This window comes from Natrix helvetica, assembly GCF_964273705.1.
Source record: "Natrix helvetica genome assembly, chromosome: 2".
In the NCBI taxonomy this organism is placed as follows: Eukaryota; Metazoa; Chordata; class Lepidosauria; order Squamata; family Natricidae; genus Natrix; species Natrix helvetica.
Genome location: NC_138552.1, coordinates 271,567,171 through 271,588,855, shown reverse-complemented (window position 1 = coordinate 271,588,855; position 21,685 = coordinate 271,567,171). Strand labels below are relative to the sequence as shown.

The 21,685-nt window shown below is 42.2% G+C and overlaps 1 protein-coding gene across 2 annotated transcripts; it reads left to right on the top strand.

Annotated features, from left to right (window-relative positions):
- The first annotated feature begins 363 nt into the window (after nucleotides 1–363).
- Nucleotides 364–16,375, top strand: ZNF512 (zinc finger protein 512). Of its 2 annotated transcripts, XM_081943129.1 has the most exons (14): nucleotides 364–523; nucleotides 2,768–2,886; nucleotides 4,828–4,920; nucleotides 5,128–5,211; nucleotides 7,934–8,058; nucleotides 8,840–8,926; nucleotides 9,320–9,418; nucleotides 9,665–9,832; nucleotides 10,309–10,503; nucleotides 12,120–12,221; nucleotides 12,771–12,833; nucleotides 13,806–13,904; nucleotides 14,090–14,409; nucleotides 16,108–16,375. In XM_081943129.1, exons 2-13 carry the CDS (start codon nucleotides 2,835–2,837, stop codon nucleotides 14,375–14,377), a joined length of 1,455 nt encoding a protein of 484 aa, XP_081799255.1. In that variant the 5' UTR covers nucleotides 364–523; nucleotides 2,768–2,834; the 3' UTR covers nucleotides 14,378–14,409; nucleotides 16,108–16,375. The 2 variants fall into 2 exon arrangements, with proteins under 2 accessions (XP_081799255.1, XP_081799256.1); XM_081943130.1 differs by lacking the exon at nucleotides 2,768–2,886 and having other exon boundaries at nucleotides 366–523.
- Nucleotides 16,376–21,685: the final 5,310 nt, after the last annotated feature.

The following is a 21,685-nucleotide window of genomic DNA, read 5'->3' as shown; positions in this document are numbered from 1 at the left end:
TTCAACTCCCAGAATTCCTGAGCCAGCATGGCTCAGCCATGGCTGGCTCAGGAATTCTGGGAGTTGAAGTTCCGCAAGTCATAAAAGGGCCATCGTTTCCCCCCACCTCCGCCCAGTATTCCTGGTGAACTTTGACCCAGCCATCCTTTTCGACATAGAGCTGCGATAGTTAGAGTGGGCGATTATTATCGTCACGGAGGCGTTTCTAATCGTCAGAGCCCCCCATTCTAAAGAAAAGCCTGACTATGTTCTTGGCGGGTAGCGAGAATGAAGGGGGGCAAAGCGGCGCTTGCGTAATAAAACTTTGCGTCACCTAGGCAACCAGGAAGGGGAAACAATCGCCTCTCCGCTTTCCGCTTCCTCCGAGGCTGGAAGTGGGAGGAGTCGGTCGGGCTGGGCGCTGCTTGAAGGACCTCCTCCTTTTTGCGTGGCTTCTCTAGCTTAAGATCCCTATTATTTCCTTGATCTCGGGATCCCGCGCCGAATCGCCGCCGCGCAGGAGAAAAAACAACCTGTCGCAAAGGTGAGTCATACGGGCGGCTGCCGGGGAAAAGAGGTCGGAGCTCCGCCGTCGCCTTATAACCGAGGGGGTCCGTTGGAGAGCGAGGCTCGTGGCCCTTTTGGAGCGGAGATTGCGTCGTCGTAGCCGGCCGCCCACTCGCTGTGCCCGTCGGTTTTCCGCGGTGCTTTCCCGCTTCTGTTAGGGACTGTTCGCTGGGCGCGTTTGTACGGTTTCCGCCTTATTTTTTTAACTGAATTTATTAGCCTCCTGTTAGATTTCGGCAGCTTCGAGGGGGTCTATAAACGTATTATTTACTCTGCGTTATTTTGCGCCTTCAGGTCGGTTTTTTAATTTTTATTTATGCATTTATTTATATAGTTCGTCACTCATGTACAAGGTGACAGGGATAAGAATAAACAGGGACGGTAGAACAGGGATGGTAGGCACGCTGGTGCGCTTATGCACGCCCTTCCTGACGTTCCTGGGGCCCCGCATGCAGGTTTTTTGTGGGAAGGTTTTTCCGGAAGTGGTTTGCCATCACACGTCGTCCTCGACTTACAACCCTTCGTTTAGTGACCGTTCAAAGCGACACCGGCACTGGGAGACGTGACTCAGGACCGTTTGTCACAGTTCCGACCTTTTGCAGTTCAATCGTGTGATCAAAACTCAGACGCTTGGCACCTGGTTCGTATTTATGACGGTTGCAGTGTCCCAGGGTCATGTGATTGCCTTTTGTGACCTCCTGACAGGCAAAGTTGATGGGGAAGCCAGGTTCACTTAACAACCAGGGTTACTAATGTATGAACGGTAGTGATTCGCTTAACAAGCGTGGCAAGAAGGGTCATAAAATGGGGCAAAACTCACAACAAACGTCTCACTTAGCAACAGAAATTTTGAGCTCAATTGTGTTTGTAAGTCGAGGACTACCTGTGCTTCTTTCCTAGGGAATGTGACTGACCCAAGGTTACCCCAGACGGCTTTGTGCCTGGGGTGGAATTAAAATTCATGGTCTTCCCATTTCCATCTTGATGCGTTAACCAGTGCATCAAAGTAGTTCTATCACATGTAGCTCTTGAAATTTTAGGTAATGTGGGTAAAACATTGTTTCTCAACCTCGGCAGCTTGAAGGTGGGTGGACTTCCAACTCCCAGAATTCTCCCACCAGCTAGCCTGGCATGGGGATTCTGGGAGTTGAAGTTCACCCATCTTCAAGCTGCCAAAGTTGACAAACACTGGCATAGAATAAATGGAGTAATCATTGGATATGTTCAAGCAGAGACTGGACAGCTATCTGTTAGGAATGCTTTCATTTGATATTATCAATAGCACTTACTTATATACCGCTTCATAATGCTTTATAGTCCTTTCTAAACGGTTTACAGAGTCAACATATTGCCCCCCTCCCCCCACAACAATCTGGATCCTCATTTTATCGACCTTGGAAGGATGCTAGGCTGAGTCTACCTTCCTCTGTTCATAATGATAACTTTCATAGCTTGTCTTTCAGCAAGGTGCACAACATGTATCTGATTGACAAATACTTAGAACTTAATATAACCAATAATTACATGCCTTTGTACAGTAAAAATTTAGAAAAAGCATAGCTAATGAAATCAATCAGTTTATGGCTACCAAAGCTCAGGTTCCATGCCCTTCCAAAATTGCCAATAAAATACATTGTTTAAAAAAATCTGTAAAATGGTAACAGTTAAAACCTACATGTAACCAGATGCTTTATGTCTGTTGAATAGGGGATGGGACTCTAGTTAAAAGGCCTCTTCTAAGTTCAAGGATTACATCAGCAATCAGTTCTGAAGGAACTGCATTTATTTAACTTCAGCTCCAATTCAAGGTGCTACTTAGTTAGAAATCAGTTGTTTCATTTGGGGGAGGGGGGGGGCTATGGAAAAGTTTTTTGAAGTCACCATGGAACTCAGTAAAGGATTGGAGAACTCAACTACTTATAATTTCTGCTTATATGCTCTTTCCAATAATAAACATACTGAGTATCACCTGAAGTTGTTTTGACACTTTGGCTGCAATGTTTTACCGGTCATCGAATTAAATCATTTTCTGAGCTTGCATGATAAATTGAATCACAAGTGGACCTCATGGTCTTAGTTCACTTACTCAATAGAACACACACAAAAAGCAGACCCCAATATTAAAAGTAATGAAGCTTAGCATGTGCAAATGGCATCTGACAGGTTTATATGTGGCTTAATGAGGTACTATATGAATAGTGATGCTTTCTCCTCTTCTCAGAGCCAGCAATTAAAGGGACAGGCCTTGGACAGAATGAAGCCATTCATGGGCTAGGTACTGATTTGAGATGAAAGGGATGAAGCCTTCTGTCAAGGCTGTTATGGAAGAGGAGAAGAAAGGTATGGATGAGTTTTGAAGACAAACAAAACTTAATTGTGTGGGCATAATGGAGCTTATGGATTTTATTTATTTGTGTATACTGTGTACTAGTTTTAATAATAATAATAATAATAATAATAATAATAATAATAATAATAATAATAATAATAATAATAATAATAATAATAAATTTGAATTTATTAGCCGCTCCCTTTCCAGACAGGACTCGGGGCGGCGTACAATAGAGCATATAAAACATAAAACATATGTACAAACACATAAACATACATATATACAAAGACATACATGCACGGAGGAGGTAACAAATTACAGCACATTTAGACAGTTAAAAATCACCATTAAAATACCCCAATTGTAAAAAACACAATTTAAAATTAAAAAATTTAAAAGGACAGTCAGGAGGAGTAAGAAAAATTACGGTTGAGCCAGGCCAGATAATTGAAAGAGGTGGGTCTTCAGCTGTACACGGAAGGAGCGGAGATCGGAAGTAATCCTGATGTCACGGGGGAGGTCATTCCACAGGGCTGGGCCCATCACAGAGAAGGCTCTGCTCCTGGGTGTCGCCCCCCGACACTGTTTGGCGGACGGCACCCGGAGAAGTCCCTCTCTGTGAGCGGATTGGTCATAGGGATGTATGGGGCAGGATGCGATCCTGCATGTAACTAGGTTTTATGTTTTTATTGGATATATTGTAAACCATTGGGAATGTTTGGGGGAATCTGGTGGTAAATTAGAACCATAAGTGAATGATGCTAATAATAATAATATAACAAATATATTTGGTGTCTCTCTCCTTAGAATTAGAAGGACATTTCTCCATTTGGAATATATTGTGTTTTCTAGCGCTCTCTTGATTAGAGAGTTGTAAGTTTCTAAGAATTTGTTCAAATCATATTCATATAACAGTCCCATGTAGCATCCTTTGTCTATGAGTGCAGGTGACATATTCTGTCAGTGCTTCTTTTTAATTCAGTAATTTTAAACTTAAATTTAATTATGTGCCAGAGCCTGATTATAAAAGGAAAGGAAGCAAAAGAAAACTGTGCCTTAAAAAAATGTATTTACAATGTAACTGCAGCAATGGATACTTTAGCTGGCTAACTAATTGTCCCAAACTTGAACTCATGAGCTTAAATATAAGATTGTTTCTTCTTGGCATTTTGAATAGCCACTTTGTAGTTTGTCTTACTTTGAGACACTGGATAAACAACTAGAAAATGTAAATATTATTTGATATTTTTATTAGGATCAGATTAGATTAGATTATTAGGATAGTTGGTTTAGTATAATGGATGAAGTTAGGGTTAGCTTTGTAAATTCTATGCCCATCTTGGGCATGATGCCACCTTGATGATTTTGGGCTAGTTACTTTTTTTCAGTCGTAGCAAAGGAGGAAGTGACCAGACCTAAAAATATTGCCAAGGAAGCTAAAGGGGCTAGTCCAAGAAGTCAACAAAAGTCAATATTGACTTGAAGGCACATACCTACACAAAAGCATTTAGGCCCGTGATGGCGAAACTATGGCACGTGTGCCACAGGTGGCATGCGGGGCCATATTTGCTGGCACACGAGCCGTCAGCTCCGGCATGCATGAGCATGCCGGCCAACTGATTTTCAGCCTTCCAGAGGGCTGGGGGAGGCCATTTTCGCCCTCCCCAGGCTTCAGGAAAGCCTCCGGAGCCTGGGGAGGGCGAAAACTTCCCTCCACGTGGGGAGGAGGGGTTTGTGCATGCATGTGCAGGGCAGGAGTCATGCACAGATGCACAGGTGGGCGGGGTGCATTCCATTGTGGCTGTGGGCACGCGCACGCACAATTTTGGCATACCTTTCCAAAAAGGTTCACCATCACTGATTTAGGCGATAGTTGCATATGTCTTGAACCTATATTTGCTTTTTAAAATCTATAAACATAAAAAAGCTATCTTGGTATCTCTCCCAAGCTGGTGATTCCCACTCCAAGGCAAAGCATAAGATGGAACAAGATGATGAAGAAGACTACAAACAACTTCCCAAAAAGAAGCAAAAAGTTTCTGGTGAGTAGAGTATCCCCCATTTTCTGCTTGGCATAGATTAGGAGACCACATATATTTATTTCCTTTGATGGATTCTCAGTTGATCCAGTCTCTGGATGCTACTTTTTCTTCTCTCTTTCCGTAATGCCAATTTGAGGATCTTCAGTATTTAGGTGAGTTTTTCTAAGGGTAAATGAAAAATCTCACACTTGCTTGCCTTTCTCCCAGGAAAAAGACAGTCGGTGGGAAAACAACCTAGTCCAAAGTCTAAAAAATGCTCTAGAAAGTCAGAACCATCAACATATGCGGCAGGTAAGATGCAGAATCCCATAAAAAATATTGTAAGAAAGCATATATGAGCATTGTAGAAACAACAATTCAGAGGTATCAGAATTTAGAACTTAACAGTATTGGAAAGGGCTCATACATCTTTCCGTTTTCCAGTAGAATTTAAAAAGGAGACTTGGCATTTTACATGTGCAGCCAAACAAAGGATAACTATAATGGATTTAGACTTAGTAATAGTATCTATATAAATGCAATACTAGAGACACCTACAGAAAGTGATAAGAAGAGAATCCTATCGAGTGCTTTTCAGGCAAAGGTCCATGGAGATTCTCTTGTCATTCAAGTCATGGTTGTCCCAAAGGAGCTTTTTTTCAAACAGCAACTGGACTTTCTTGATTTTTCTTGAAGACATTTCATTTCTCCTCCAAGGAGCTTCTTCAGTTCTAGTTAACTGATGGGGAAGGAAAGATTTACGATGCTCCTTCAATGGAATGGAATGACAAAAGTTGCTTCTCTGTCTGTAGTGAAAGTGCTCCTACTGCATCTTTTTGTGAATTTGACAAAGGCCCAGTTGGGATAGCCACAGGTTTTGAGTGCTTCGTTGATGTGTTTTTGTTCTTTCTCTTTTTCCTTTCGCTTCGAGAAAAGAGGTTGTCCACTCCAAATACAAAACACCCAGCGCAGTGTTGTATATGCAGTGTAATGCAGTGAGGCATGTGCAGAATTGTACACTGGGGAAACAAAATCTCTTATTTACAACGCAATCCTTTCGGCAGTCCCAAGATGGTTCCATACTCGTTTGCACTCTGATTCAGGTACTCTGGAAACACAGGTTAACCCACAAGTGATTTCAGTGCCTCTCAGGGTGTTAACAACTGGTTGATGGAAAGGAGTATAAATTCTTCCTTTCCCAGTTTGGACTGAAGAAGCTTCTTAGAGAAGTGAAACATCTTCAAGAAAAAGCAAGGGAATGTTCCAAGGGAAGTACATGTTAAATTTCTTAGGAAGACCACGAGGGATGAGATTCTAGGGGCTCAAAGGGGAGGACCACTAAAATATAAAGATAAAGAAATTGCCATTCTTAAGCAAATTCCGAAAAAAATAAGAGATAAGAAGAGGAAGTATTCCTCCTTATCAAAGAAATTATATAATAAAGGAATTTGGTTTAGATGGTTATTGCCAGAAGGAATGCTGATCATCTGGGAGGGAAACAGAATTAGAATTAATACAGTTGTGGAGGCAGAGGCCTTCATTAAAAAACATAGTGCCCTCCTAGAGGACGGAAATATAAGAAGTAGTGAAAAAGGCGACAATACAAAAGACATGAAGGAGGGAGGGGCTGCGGCTCCGCCTGGGGACAGGGGGGAGGGAACAATAATGGAAAGACTCAGGTCACAAAAATAAATATATCTGGAATATTGTAATTGTTGATATATTAGAAAGTGGTAAAAGAGATGATTGAACACATGGTTGATACAATGTATAATAAAATGCTGTTTCTGCTTATCTTTTATCTTTTGTTTTTGTTTTTTTCTGTAAAAAGTTGTGAGAATTGGAGAGATTCCTACCTCTAGCACAATGGAGCTGCCAAAAAATTTTTTGTATGTCCACCTTCCCTTTTCCCACAAATTTTAAAAACCAATAAAATTCTTTAAAACAAAAGAAAAAGCAAGGAAGTCCAGTTGCCATTCAAAAAAAAAAAAAAGCACCTTTGGGACATTTTCAGAAAAAGCTATTTTTGCAGATAATGGCAAAGCAATTTTATTTTGGAAAGAAAGATGCTCTAGAGCAGAGGTATCAAACTTGATTTCATTGAGGGCCACATCAGGGTTATGTTTGACCTGGGAGGGGGGGGCAGCTCAGCATCACTCATGTTGGGCCACCTGTGGTGGCCCAAGCGCTCTGCCAGAAAAAGCGCAACCCTCCTGAGCTCTGTTTTCACTGACAGAGGGTTGCAAGACTGTCGCAGCTGAAAACGGAGCTTGGGAGGGCCGCGTGCACAGTTTTCACTGGCAGAGGCACCACGGGCCGGTCCTTTGCTGTTTCAGGGTGGCCCCACTCCAGAGAGGCAAATGGAGCCAATACAAATGTCTATGATGTTCATTACAACTTCTCCCTCTGCATAGCAAATTGCAGCCCAAATCTTTCTGAGAGAATAGCCTCACTTCTAAGCACCTTGTAGCTGACTTAGACAAAAGACATATTGAGTCCAATAATGCTTTACCAAACTCTTGTTTGATAGAGGAACACATTGGGAGATACTGGGTTGTCTTGCTGGAAATTATTTGACAAAAACTGGCTGGCTGTCTTATTAAGAATGCTATAAGTTGGATCCTGTATTCATCAAGGTTTGATTTAGACCACTTCCAAGATCATCCAAAACTCATTGGCTCTGCTTCCATAAGCAGCACATGAACTTTGTTCCTCTGCAGTGGCTGGAATGTAGACGCACTCGGCCTCTAATCCAGGAAGTAGCCCATTCCAGCATAATGAATATATGCTTCCTTTGCCTGTCCTCGATCGCCCAGTCTACTGCCTTGCCTGATTTTGTATCCATATCCCCCTCTTCTCTAAACTAAATTGCCCCTCCCCCCGCACACCCCATTTTGATTGTGCTGGAGGTGCTTTAACCCTGCCATTTTGGTGGTTCTGTTCTGACCTTGTCGCTCTTCAAAAGGAAGGCCCAGTTGGGTTACCTACAGAGAAGATTAAAATGTTGAATCACCACCATCCTGTGCTCTGGCAGGAAGCTTGGAAGAGCAGTGGTACTTGGAGATTCTGGACAAGGGCCGTGTCACTTGCCCAATCTGCCGATGCGTAGTGAGGAAGACGGTGGAAGGATTGAAAAAGCATATGGCAAACTGCCACCAGGTGAGGAGATGGGAAACGCAGCCCCCGTGAATTCTGTTAGGACATCCATAGAAGGGCCAGCTACTCCGACATGTCATCTTTAGTCTGGGTGATCAGGCAGTTATTTCCCTCACATATCCCAGGCCCCCGTTTCCTTTGTCTTTTGAAGTTCTGGTTAGGGCACACCAGCTTATCTACAGTGAAATGGTCAGAATGAGATGATCTTATTCAAATTTTAATTTTATATGTATTTCTATATGCCCCTTCCTCTTTATTGATCTTTCATCCAACTAAAAAATACCAAATATGTATTTCCTCATGCAGAAGAGACCCAAAAGTGCTTTCATTTTGAGTGCTTATTTCCAGTTTTACAATATTTCAGCGTTATTTTAAACAATTCTTCCTTAAATATTTAAAATTTCTCCAAAGCGAAATTCCATTGTATTGTTGTTGCGTAGTGAATGAATATTCCATGGTCAGACATCATTAGTTCAGATTCAACAATGCAATTATTGTAAGACCGGAAATTCCCCCCCCCCACCCTTTTTTTTTGTACTGTTTCTTTATTGAGTTGTATTTGCCTTTTGGTTTAGTTCAAAATCCTTTTTTTTTTAAACGTACACATGTGTGCAAGAAAAGTGCTTTAGGTGAAACCCCCCTAAATTGTCTAGATTCGAATGAGGATATTCTAGAACGCTAAGAGCAGACATCGTTCAGTACCATTGAATGGAGGGAGAGCTGGGATAGCACATAACCATTGCATCTTAAACTCTCGGCCCTCTTAAACACACTCTGTTCCTAGGAGATGTTCACATGTCAGCACTGCGGGAAACAGCTGCGATCTCTTGCAGGAATGAAGTATCACATCATGGCAGATCACAACAGCCTGGTATGGTGCAAAGTATATATGTCCATAAAAAAGTCTTGTCTAAGAAGGACCTTGGGGCTCCCAGGATAGTCCACTTGAACATTTAGGCTATCTAGCACTTGGGAATCGGGTGTGACCCTTCTGCAACAACGTGTTGCGTTGCTAAAATAATAGCTTAGTGCTTTGCTCAGAAACCCCTGTCAGTTCCCCTGCCTCAGCAGCACTGAAAAACAAGAAATTCCTCATGGAGCCCACTGGGGAGAACGGACTGAGATCCAAGGTCCTCCTCTGACTGATGTGCAGGATTTTAAACTTCCATTGCCTATCTTGTTTGTTCTTTGTAAGGTAAACTTCTTTTGATTTGCTGGAAATAACAGCCTTGGGTTAGTCTTTCTCTTCTCTGCTTTTATGCAGCCAATTAGGAAGGAAGCCAGCCAGTTGGATAAGCAGAGCGAGCGAGAGTGTTTGCGGAGAGTCCTGAAGCGCATGGGGAAGCTCAAGTGCACAAGAGAGGTGAGCTTCAGCTATACTAAGGCACATCTTTACAGCTCAAATGGACTTTCCCAAGTCCCAAGAAGAGTACCTTTGCCTGTTCTTGGGGAGTGGTGGGCTGGTGGGTTAGGCTTGTCTTCTGGATTTCTGACCATAGGTAAGGAAAAAATAATGCATCTATTATTTTCTCTCTCTCTCTCTCTCTCTCTCTCTCTCTCTCTTGGGACTCAGGAACTGACCACCGTTTTTCTCTACCTGCTTCTACAGGGCTGCACAGGCAGCTTCACCAGCATAATGGGGTATCTCTACCACACACAGAAATGTGGCAAAGCGGCTGCCGAACTGGAGAAGATGGCCTTAAAATGCCATCACTGCAATAAAGCATATCGGTCCAAGGCAGGCCTTGTCTACCACTTGAAATCTGAGCATGGACCTGTGAGTTCTTTGGATACTGAACCTGGGGAGAATGGCTGGGGGATCAGATAAGCTTCTGAGCATCTTTTTAGCCTGTCTCTTGACTTCTTCACCTTCACAAGTCATCACAAGGATTTCAAGTCCTTTTTTTTTCTAAAAAGGACATACTAGGGCACAAGATAATTGTGGCATGGGGAGGAAAAAGCCAAGGCCCACGGCAATATTCAGAAATGCTGTTGTGTCATAATATTTCTGATTGTATAACACGGGTGTCAAACTCACCATGTCACATGACCTATCATGACATTTTTTCCCCTTCGTGGAGCTGGGGTAGGCATGGCCTATGCGTGACACCTCCAGCCCATAGGCCACGAGTTTACCACCCCTGCTCTATAATACAAATCAATTCTTATTGTTCGATTCTCTTGCCAAGTCTTTGAATAGTGTAAACGGGCAGTGACGGAAAAAAGAAATGTTGCCTTGTCTTTTCCTGTCAGGTGTCATTTCTCCATGAAGACAGCAGGACAACTCCTCTGAAGGACCCAAGCATGGAATCAAGCAGCATAGGCCGAATCCAGAGGAAGTCGGCTAAGGTGGCTGCCTACTACCTGCATGAATTGGCTAATGAAGAACTTGTCAAAGAGTGGCCAAAGAGGAAGGTCTTGCAGGATCTTGTTCCTGATGATCGGAAGGTACAAGAGTTGCATGTTCTATAAAGAGGGAAATGTCCAAGGTCTGTGTAAGCCAGTGTTTCTCAACCTTGGGAACTTGAAGATGTCTGGACTTCAACTCCCAGAATTACCCAGCCAGCAAATGCTGGCTGGGGCATTCTGGGAGTTGAAGTCCAGACATCTTCAAGTTGAGAAGCTTGAGAAACACTGGTGTAAGCTAAGAAACTGAAATACCACAAGTAAAAATTCTAACTGTTTGAGAGGAGCAAATTGGTGCTTGGGGCACGTAGGTTTATTGCAGTTTTGTGACTTCAGATTAGTGGAGCATCCATGGCAATGGTGGAATTCAAATTTTTTTACTACAGGTTCTGTGGGCGGTGTAGGGCTTGGTGGGGCATGGCAGGGGAAGGATACTGCAAAATCCCCATTCCCTTCCCACCCCACTCCAGGGGAAGGATTTACTGCAAAAAAATCTCCATTTCCACCCCACTCCAAGGCAAGGATGCTGTAAATTCTCCATTCCCTCCCCACCCCACTAACCTGCTTTCCAGCTCCGTTCTCCTGAGCAGGGCAACAGAAGAAGAACCAGCTGATCAGCTGGGACTCAGGAGGCAGTGAATAGATGAGGGTGGAGCCAGCCAGAGGTGGTATTGCCGGTTCTCCAAACTACTCAAAATTTCCACTACCAGTTCTGGAGAACCAGTCAGAACTGGCTGAATACCACCTCTGATCCATGGCAACAGTTCTATTACTAGCTATGACTGTATATAAAGTTCTGGGAAGAGCTACCTTTCCTTATTCCTTCAGACAATGATTGAGCCATTCTAGGATGAGAGGGACATTTGCAGTTCTTGAGGTATAATTTGCCCTGTTTTTGAGATTATGAAATAATCCCAAGTCTTTGTTCATGACTGGGTATCCAATATGACTTATTTACATCCTTCTTGGAATGTTGCATGCCTGGAGAGAAGCAAAGAGGCACTATGGATTAGCTGTATAATCCTCGGGAACTAGACCTGAACTAAATAGAAGCGTCTGGAAGATTGTTAAATTATTAAATCAGCACAGAGTTAGTGCAAGACAAGCTTTGTTTAAATTATATGTACAAAAGCAGCTCTTCTATATCTTGACGTAACGTTTATGATTAGAATTTGTCATTGGAAGGACTTTGTGCATCATTCCCAAGTCTCTGGGGACCAGCAGCTATCTGTCCCTTTTATACAGGAAATTGGAAGTTCTTTGTGTGATTTTGTCAGGGTACTCATGATTTTTTGGAATGTATTTTTTTAGAATTGTAAATTACCAGAGTCTTTTTACAAGTTGGGCGTCCTTGACATGTGATCAATAACCCATTCCAGTTGGCTTTAGCCTTGCTAACAGTTTGCCTTTTATGTCAGATTTTTCTAACCCTAACCTAACCCTAATAAGTAGAGTTGCTGGCAAATTGAGACTTGTCTGCCTGCTGTGCGCTTGATTAGGCATTGATCTTGCCTGACATCAAAGCTCTTTTAAGAGGGGATGATTGGCTCGAACACTGTAGGTAGAAAAGGGCAGCTTCATTTAAAAAGAATATACAGAGATGACTGCGCCAGCCCCTGAACTCTAGTTTTTGCTTTTGTTCTGTTCTCCTATCTCAGCTCAAATATACTCGACCAGGGATGCCTGCTGTGAGCCAGGAGGTTCTGTGCAAGTGGAGGTCAGAAATAAAGACCTACAGGCGGGTCCATTGCCCCAACCAGGTAAACTATACCCCCCACCAGGTAAGATTGGATTTAGTGAGCAGGGAGTTTGGTTTGCAGTTAAAACTAGTGCATTTCCCCATCGCAATTTCGTTAGAAATGTGGTCCTGGTTAACTGATTCAATGGGACAGTTTCATCCTATTTCCAAGCTGGCCCAATATATAAGACCCATCTGTGAAGTCCTCCTTGGAGTTTGTGGCATAGTCTGCAGATCTTTGAACCTTTGATATCTCTTTTTCTGCCGTATATCCTCTATAGCAGGGGTGTCCAAACTTGGCAACTTTAAGACTTGTGGACTTCAACTCCCAGAATTCCCCAGCCAGCAGAGCTGGCTGGGGAATTCTGGGAGTTAAAGTCCACAAGTTTTAAAGTTGCCAAGTTTGGACACCCCTGCTCTATAGGCACAAAGGAAAGCCTCTTTCCCAAAAGCACACCAACTGATGAATGGTTGTTATAACTTGTGTGAAATCCTTTTCTCCTCATAGTTATCAGCCTCGGTCATTTGACCTTTACATAGTGACCTTATTTCTTGTTTTGTTTCTCCCAAGGGTTGTGAGTGTGTCTACGGCAGCATCTCTGGTCTTAAGGCCCATCTGGGCAATTGCACCCTGGTATGTATCAGTTGACATATGGCTGTGTGGAGGCCTTCTCAGTTGTTGCCAGGAAAAGCCCTAGGAAGCAGGGGAAATTAGGCATACGGTCAATTCCAATGTATTTTCTGCCATATCTGTCCTCTCCAAAAGATTCATATTTTGTATGGAAGACTTTGCCCCCGTAAGTGATATCAGCATGGCTCCCTCACTTACTGTATGTTTCGAAGTATAAGATGCTCCTTTTTCCCTCAAAAAAGAGGCTGAAAATCTGGGTGCGTCTTATACCCTGAATACAGCATTTTTGGCCTCCTGAAACCCTGCCCCCTTCACCAAAATGGCTGTGCATAGCCTTTAGGAGGCTTCCAGAGTGCTCCTGGGGGCTGGGGAGGGCAGAAATGAGTGAAAAACGGGCTGTGTTTTGTTTAGTTTTGCCCCCAGCCCCCAGGAGCACTCCACAAGCCGCCTAAGGGCTATGTATGACCATTTTTTTTTTGACAAAAACCGGGCCTGTTTTCGCAAAAAACTGACAGTTTTGGGGAGGTCTGCAGAGTGCAAAAACTTTTTTCTAATTTGCCTTTTAAAAATCTTGGTGCGTCCTATACTCCAGTGCGTCTTATACTCCGAAAAATATGGTAGTTTGTGGAAAACATTATTTTTGAGGACAGAAAGAACATTTTGTTTTTCCTCCCGACCGTTTCATTCTGATTTTTCCATGAATAGGAAAAGATTATGATGTTTTAGATGTATTCAGCATGACCCAGAGCAGGAGTCTTTAACCTTGGCAACTTTTAAGACTTGTTGACTTCAAGCCCCAGAATTCTGGGAGTTGAAGTCCACAAGTCTTAAAGTTGCCAAGGTTGGAGACCCCCCTGAGCTAGAGGAAAGCCACAATATTACAAAATTCCCCAGAATAAAATTTCTCACTTCTTTTCCTTAATGCTCACTGTCATTGCTAGGAATGCTAAGGATTTTGTCTTTCCTTAATTACAGGGCGAGTTTGTGGCGGGGAAGTACAAGTGCTTGATTTGTGAGAAGGAGTTTGTGTCTGAGAGTGGGGTCAAATACCACATAAACACGGTGCACTCTGAGGTGAGGAGCTGGTCTCAAAAGCATGGACCTGTCTACACAAACTCCATGGTTTTAGGCCTATTTTCCTGCCTATTCTTCAGGGGCGGTGGGGAGAGGGACAAAGGTTCAAACATTTTCCTGTGCTGAGAATCAAAGTCATCAGTGTCCACAAGTCCCAGCATTTGTATTGTGCCTCTTCCCCTCAGGACTGGTTTGATAACACAAACCCCACTAAGAGCTTTGAAAAACTGGTGAAGCTGCAGCAAAAGGAGGCTGAGCAAAAAAGGCAGCGCAAGAAGCACGTCTCCAGTCGGAGCCGTAAGAAGAAGCTGCGAAGCGTCACTGCAAAGAAGTCACCAAGGCTAGGACCAGATCAGAACCAACGGCAGGGGGTCAAAGTCAGCCACTCTAAGATGGCAGACTGTGAAACTAGGAGCCTGGAAGAAGAGGATTCTCTCCCTTTGAAATACAGTCACAGAAGGGGGAAGAAATAGCCTCTTGCAGGGATTTCTGCATTGCAGGACAGGTACAGCTGGAGTATCTTATACCTAGAGAGCATGTACTTAGCAAAACTTGTGGGGGGGAGGAAGGTAGTGGTAGGATTCAATTTTTTTACTACCGTTCTCTGGGCGTGGCTTGGTGGGCATGGCAGGGGAAGAATATTGTAAAATCTCTATTGCCTCTCCACTCCAGGGGAACGTTACTGCAAAATCCCCATTTCCTCCTGATCAGCTGGGACTCGGGAGGCAGAGACTAGATGGGGGTGGAACCAAAGATGGTATTCAGCCAATTCTGACAGGTTCGGGAGTGATGTAGGAAGAGGGAAGGACACAGGCCAAGCACTCTAGTGTAGGAAACAGTTTATTATGCATAAGGACCGAACAAAGAAAAAACAGCTTATCATGAATGATTATCATAAACAGGGTTTTATACCCCACATTACGTATACAGTTGCTGATTGCTACATTTGACATAGATGGTCCTAAGAGGAACTGGAAAATGCTTCATACAGATATTTGGTTACAGTTAATGACAGAAAAGAGAGTTACATGCATCTCAAGAATTGTGCAAACCTTATCACATTCTAACTATTGCATTTGGGGAGGAAAGCAGAAGTGAACAACAGGATATATCCGTCTGGGTCTGCCCGGCTATAGATAAAAATACCATATGTCATCTCAGCAAACCCCTTCCCGGCAGAAGGAGGAACTATTGCCTTGACCAGGATTTCACGGGCCTTTAGTATTGCAGCTTGGCTTTTATGCCTGAACCAAAGTTATAGCCCATCTCAGGAGAACTGGTAGCGGAAATTTTGAGTAGTTCGGAGAACCAACAAATAGGCTGGCCCTGCCCCTGCTGCCTCCCAGCTGATCTTCTTTTATTGTCCTGAACAGGAGAAGGTAGCTGGAAAGCAGATTAGAGAGGTGGAGAGGGTATGGGGATTTTGCAGTATCCTTCCCCTGCCACACCCACAAAGCCACACCATGCCCACAAAGCCACGCCCACAGAACAGGTAGTAAAAAAATTTGAATCCCACCACTGGGCGGAGCCAGTCAGAGGTGGTATTTACCGATTCTCCAAACTGCTCAAAATTTCTGCTAGTGGTTCTTCAGAACTGGTCAGAACCTGCTGAATGCCACCTCTGAGAGAGGGGATTGGTTTGAGGAGCGAAATCGAACTACTAATAATCCTGCTAGTTACTAGTTGGCAACTTTAAGAGATATGGATTTGCTGGCTGAAGAATTTTGGGAGTTGAAGTCCACCCCTCTTAAAATTGCTAAGATTGAAAAATGCTGTCCTAGATGAAATCTGGCCATAGAAGTTTTCCCGAGCCTTTCAGAGTCATTCCATTGCATGCTACAGGAGAAAATGTATTTAAGTTCTCAAATGTAATATGTAAAAATTTAGCAGGGACAGGACTTGGGAGTCAGTTGATCTCAAATTGCTCCCCAAATCCTGACTTCAACTATTTGAGGCTTTTTCTCCTCCTTTGTAATGTTTCAGCATCTGCAATTCCAAATGCTGAAAAGAGACCCATCTTGGAAAGGAGGGGTGTGGGGTAGCATTTTCCATCTTCCCTAAGGAACAGATATCAATAAATTGGATCAGATACAAGATTTTTTCATAGCAATCAGCCCACATTTTCTTTTTAAAGAACTGTAAAAGTGACTGCAGCTATAATTTTGTCACTTGGAAATAAGAAATACATGCTTCTTAATCACAGGAAACAGGAAAGGGAAGAAATTCTTGGCTTGAATTCACCTCTTGCAAGTTCAGTGAAGATGGAGAGTAGAGTGTCTGTGAGAAGAAACTGGTCAACAGCATGAGTAAGAAGATTTTCCTGAAATTCCACTGTTCCAGTCTAGTTGCAGTAAAACAAGATCTGTTATATACTGTTACATACTGAGCCAAGAGCTTGCATAGGATTAAGTTTGCAACATATGCTTATGACATATTATACCACATAGAAAATAAAATTACTAATCACTCTGGTTATGTGTGTTTTTTTGTGTCAAAATTATCATTTACCATTACTATATAATAAAAAGCAAAGAAGAGCTGAATTCCTTCCAGTGAATTTAACACAAGAGTGGAGAACCTGCACAAATGGGCTGGACTCATCTAGCGAGCGATTACATTGAACTTAAATTGATCTGGCCTTGCTTGTGGCTAAATTAAGTCCCCTTGTATTGTGCAAAAGTATTTCCAGAATAATTAATTGACTAAGCCTTTTTAGGAACTCCTTTCTCTTCCCACCTCACTGGGTCCCACACCCTCCTCCCTATCCCTTTTAACATGGCTCAGTCATTTTCCCTATAGTTCTCCTTCGGGAAGCAGCCAATCCACATCATGGCCTTCCTATGTGGAAGCTGTGGTGCCAACCTGGAAGTGGGTGCCATTTTGGAAGCAAGCCCCGTGTCAAGGGGGAAGATGCACTAGGCCTCCCTGGATTTTCCCCACCACTGAGGCACTCCGTGCTCCACCTAACAACCTGCACAGTTGCTTAACAACCCCAATAGCAAAAGCAGGGTCATAAAGTGAGGCGATCACGCAAGCACTTCAGTTAATCAATACAACCTGCAACCTTAATTGGCAGGCTCCATTATGGACATATGTCATATGTTGTTAGCTCCGAAGTCGTGTCTACCCAACATGACACTATGGACAACATTCCTACAGGTCTTCCTGTCCTCTACTATCCCCTGGAGTCCATTTAAACTCACGCTGACTGCTTCGATTACTCCATCCAGCCACCTCATTCTCTGTCATCCCCCTTCTTCTTTTGCCCTCAATCTTTCCCAGCATTAGGCTCTTCTCCAGTGAATCCTTCCTTCTCATTAGATGGCCAAAGTATTTGAGTTTCATCTTCAGGATCTGGCCTTCTAAAGAGCAGTCAGGGTTGATCTCCTTTAGGACTGACCGGTTTGATCTCCTTGCAGTCCAAGAGACTCGCAGGAGTCTTCTCCAGCACCATAGCTCCAAGGCCTCAATTCTTTGGCATTCAGTCTTTCTTATGGTCCAATTTTCACAGCCATACACCACAACTGGGAAAACCACAGCCTTGACTATACGCACTTTTGTTGGCAGTGTGATGTCTCTGCTTTTTAGCATGCTGTCCAGATTTGCCATAGCTTTCCTCCCCAGGAGCAAGCATCTTTTAATTTTTTGGCTGCAGTCCTCATCTGTGGTGATCTTGGAGCCCAGGAAAATAAAATCTGTCATATGTAGTAAAGCTAATAAAGCTTCTCAAGGGAGCATACAATGGGATTATTTCTCTGACAGACCATTGTAACGCATAAGAGGTTTTTATTCTGGACTGCTTGCAGATTGAGCCTCAAGGTAAGGAGTTCCAAAACACGGCATTGGGAAGACTGTCGTTTGGGATGGTTAAAATGTAATGAAAGCATTAACCTCACCCAGGTCTGACCTTACTTTCCCCTTTCTGTAAAACAGTCCCCAACTGGACTGCTATTTCGGCTTTATCCCTCAGCCTCCATGGATTATATATTAACCTGTCGTTCCCTTTGTATACGGAGTCTTTCTCTGGCAATGTGAAACTATAGTCATGCAGTAGGACAAATTCTCTTGGGCAAATTAGTCAGTCAAGCCCAATTGGTTCATATTAACATTTTATTAGCCTCGGGGAAAATAAAATAATCAGACAACAAAATAATTGAACAAGTTAAACACTAAATGATCTAAACAGAGAGCTATTAAATCTATTAGTGTATGCAGGCTGCATGAATCAGTGTCAATACTCAGAAGAATTCCATTTAAAAAATGACTCCTATGATGATTGGAAAGAAGAATTTGATCCCCACTCATATTCACACATGCTTAACTTGATCTCTGAATGAATACATTTTTTAAAAAGTTTGTATAATACAACCTCTCATCAATTGGCCAAATTTGCTACATTTGGAAAGCCAAAGGTGGATACCCCACATCGTATGCTCTGTCAATGCATTTTCTAGTTTTTATTGACTTAATAGCAGCTGGGACACTTTTGGAGGGCAGGTTGCTGAAATTGAGATACTTGCATGCATACTATTTGACATGGGAGATGAAGAGCAATGGTATCGAAGAGATAAATTTGAGGATATTTTCAATGCTGTCCTGGTAGGAGATGCTCATCCTGCTTGTATGCCTGGAGGATGCTTGGTAGTCTGTCATTGTTCAGGTTGCAGAATCCTAAGTGAGGGAATGAGAGGGCTGGTTTCACAGCAGTTATGAATGGGGGTGGTGATCCATATTCCAATCACTTTCTTTGATTTTTTTTTATCAATGTTTATCATAAAAGTTATAACCTCAAATTTTTGCTTTACATTTTTATTAATTCAAAACATTTCTATAACAACAAAAGTCAAAACTTAAAATGGAAATTTCATTATTTTTTGTTTTGAGAGTGAAGTCCAGAAGTAGTTTCCAAATGGAAACAAAACTAGATAAATTATTCTTTTTAATTAAAGTAGTCAATTAATTGCCTCCCGTTTTGGTCACCATGATGTAAAAAAGATGTGGAGACTCTAGAAAGAGTGCAGAGAAGAGCAAGAAAGATGATTAGGGGACTGGAGGCTAAAACATATGAAGAATGGTTGCAGGAACTGGGTAGGTCTAGTTTAATGAAAGAAGGACTAGGGGAGACATGATAGCAGTGTTCCAATATCTCAGGGGTTGCCACAAAGAAGAGGGAGTCAAGCTATTCTCCAAAGCACCTGAGGACACGACAAAAAGCAATGGATGGAAACTAATCAAGGAGACAAGCAACCTAAGGAGAAATTTCTTGACAACAATTACCGTATTTTTTGGAGTATAAGATGCACCGGAATATAAGACACACCAAAGTTTTGAAGAGGCAAATAAAAAAAATAGTAGGTAGGTAGATAGAGGGATAGAGAGGGAGAGAAGGAGAGAGAAATACAGTAGGTAGAGAGAGAGAGAAAAAGTAGGTAGGTAGGTAGGTAGGTAGGTAGGTAGATAGGTAGGTACATAAAGGGGGAGAGAGAGAAAGAGAGAAATAGAGAAATACAGGAGGGAGGGAGAGAGAGTGTTGGTAGGTACGTAGGTAGGTAGAGGGATAGAGAGAGAGAAATAGAGAGAGGGAGAGAAATATAGTAGATAGGTAGGGGGAGAGAGAGAGAGTAGGTAGGTACGTAGGTAGGTAGATAGAGGGGGAGAGAGAGAAAAATACAATAGATAGGTAGGGACCTGTTTTTCGTCAAAATAATTGCATGCATAGCCTTATATAGGCTTAAAGAATGCTGCTGGGTGCTGGGGGGCAAAACCAGCCCGTTTTTCTCTCATTTCTGCCCTCCCCAGCCCTCAGGAGCTCTCTGAAAGCCTCCATAAGGGTATGCACGGCCATTATGGTGAAGGGGGCGGGGCTTCAGGAGACAAAAAATGCGGTATTCGGTGTATAAGATGCACCCAGATTTTCAGCCTCTTTTTTGGGGGGAAAAGGTGCGTCTTATACTTTGAAAAATACGGTAATCAGTGGAACAACTTGCCTCCAGAAGTTGTGAATTCTCCAACACTGAAAGTTTTAAAGAACAGATTGGACAACCATTTATCTGAAATGGTATAGTGCTTCCTGCCTGAGCAGGGGGTTGGACTAGAAGACCTCTAAGGTCCCTCCCAACTGCTAGTCTAGTCTAGTCTAATCTAATCTAATTTTGCCATCTCAATTCCATCACTTATTTACCATTTGTCCTTTCATTGCGGAAATTGATAGATCTTTCCATCTTTGTGTAAATAAAAGTTTTGCTGCTGTCAACATACATAGCAACAAAATTCCATCTCCCGAGATGGTCCGAGACCGCCGTTGATTCTTATACCAGCTGCACGGTCCATATGGACCTAAACCGTCCGGATCGACCCAAGGGAAGTTCTCCAAGCCGGCGGTAAACAGACAGCCCCCAGGCTGACAAAGTCGGAGATGGCTCTGGAAAGAAGGCAGTGAAAGTGAGTCCAGCTGGTGAGATTTTTTCTTTGAGAATGATTGCCCAAAGAAAATTTTTTTTAAAGATAAATTAATCCTTTAAGTAAAAGAATAAAGCAGCTAAATTTATCGTTATTGGACTGCCTTAGAAAGTTTTTTTTCCTTTTCTATGTAATAGTGTTTTGTGGATTGAAGTGATTGGAACGCTTCCCGTTTCTCCTCTTAAGTGAATGAATTGATTTTTTCTCCTATTCTGTGCTACCTTTATTTTTTGGTTGATCTAAAACTTTTTTTTATTTTAATAATCCTTCCTCTTACTGTTATTAAATTTTATTCAAGACACTTAGAGATTTTTGCTTTCCTTAAGTTTGATACAAATAAGAGAAAGTTGAATCTGCCACTCGGAAGTCAGAACTATTTTTTTTTAAACAAAGTATCCTTTGCTCTATTTTCTCTGATTCTGTTGACGTCGTAACTAGAGGGTTTGCAGCTTGTCTGTAGAGACTGATAACAACTCAAGGACACGGACTGCTCTCTTGCAGGTATCTTTGTGGAATATTTTGGACAAGGGAAAGGAAAGGAAAGAAAAGATAGAACCCTCACTTTTTTGAAAAAATTAAAAGGATCTTATATTTAAGCAAATTCAAAACAAAAATATTTTTATACATAAAAGAGACATTGAAGGCGAGAGTGGCAGTGGATTTTAAACTTTTTCTTCTCTTCTGGGAAATATGTATTTATATACAGATGAAGAAATCCTAAGTTACCAGGATTTTGGGGGTGGAATTCTAAAGATATTGGAAGGATTTGAGAGATTTGATAAGAAGTTGGATAGATTATTGTCTGGCTCAATAAAAGATGAAGGAACTGGAGCCTCAAAAATTAAAGAAGAGAGTGAAGATATAGAAGATAAAGACAAGATAACAGATGAACCTAATAATGGAGCACCTATGAGTGAAAGTGGAAAGGAGGGAACATGGAAAAGTGAATCTGAGTATTATTACATACTTGATGATCTGGAGCTCTACTCCTCCTGTCAAGATATGGATTTGATGATGGAATTAAGAAGAGAAACAGCTTTAGAAAGACATCTGATAATCAAAGACATGTTAATTTTAATACCAGTTCAAGGGCAACAAGACTATATGAGAGATCTTTCAAGCAAAAAAGTGTGGAGAGAAGTTTTTAAAAACTTTCTAAAGAAGTTCATAAGAGAATTGATGCAACAACTGGCTAAAGAGATAAGGTGGTTTTGTTACTGGAAAGACACAGGCTGATAATGAAGGTTGATAACTCAAAATTTAGTTAACCTTTGGTGATTAATAAGTAGGATTTTCTAGACACTTTTAGAATGTTTTCTTTA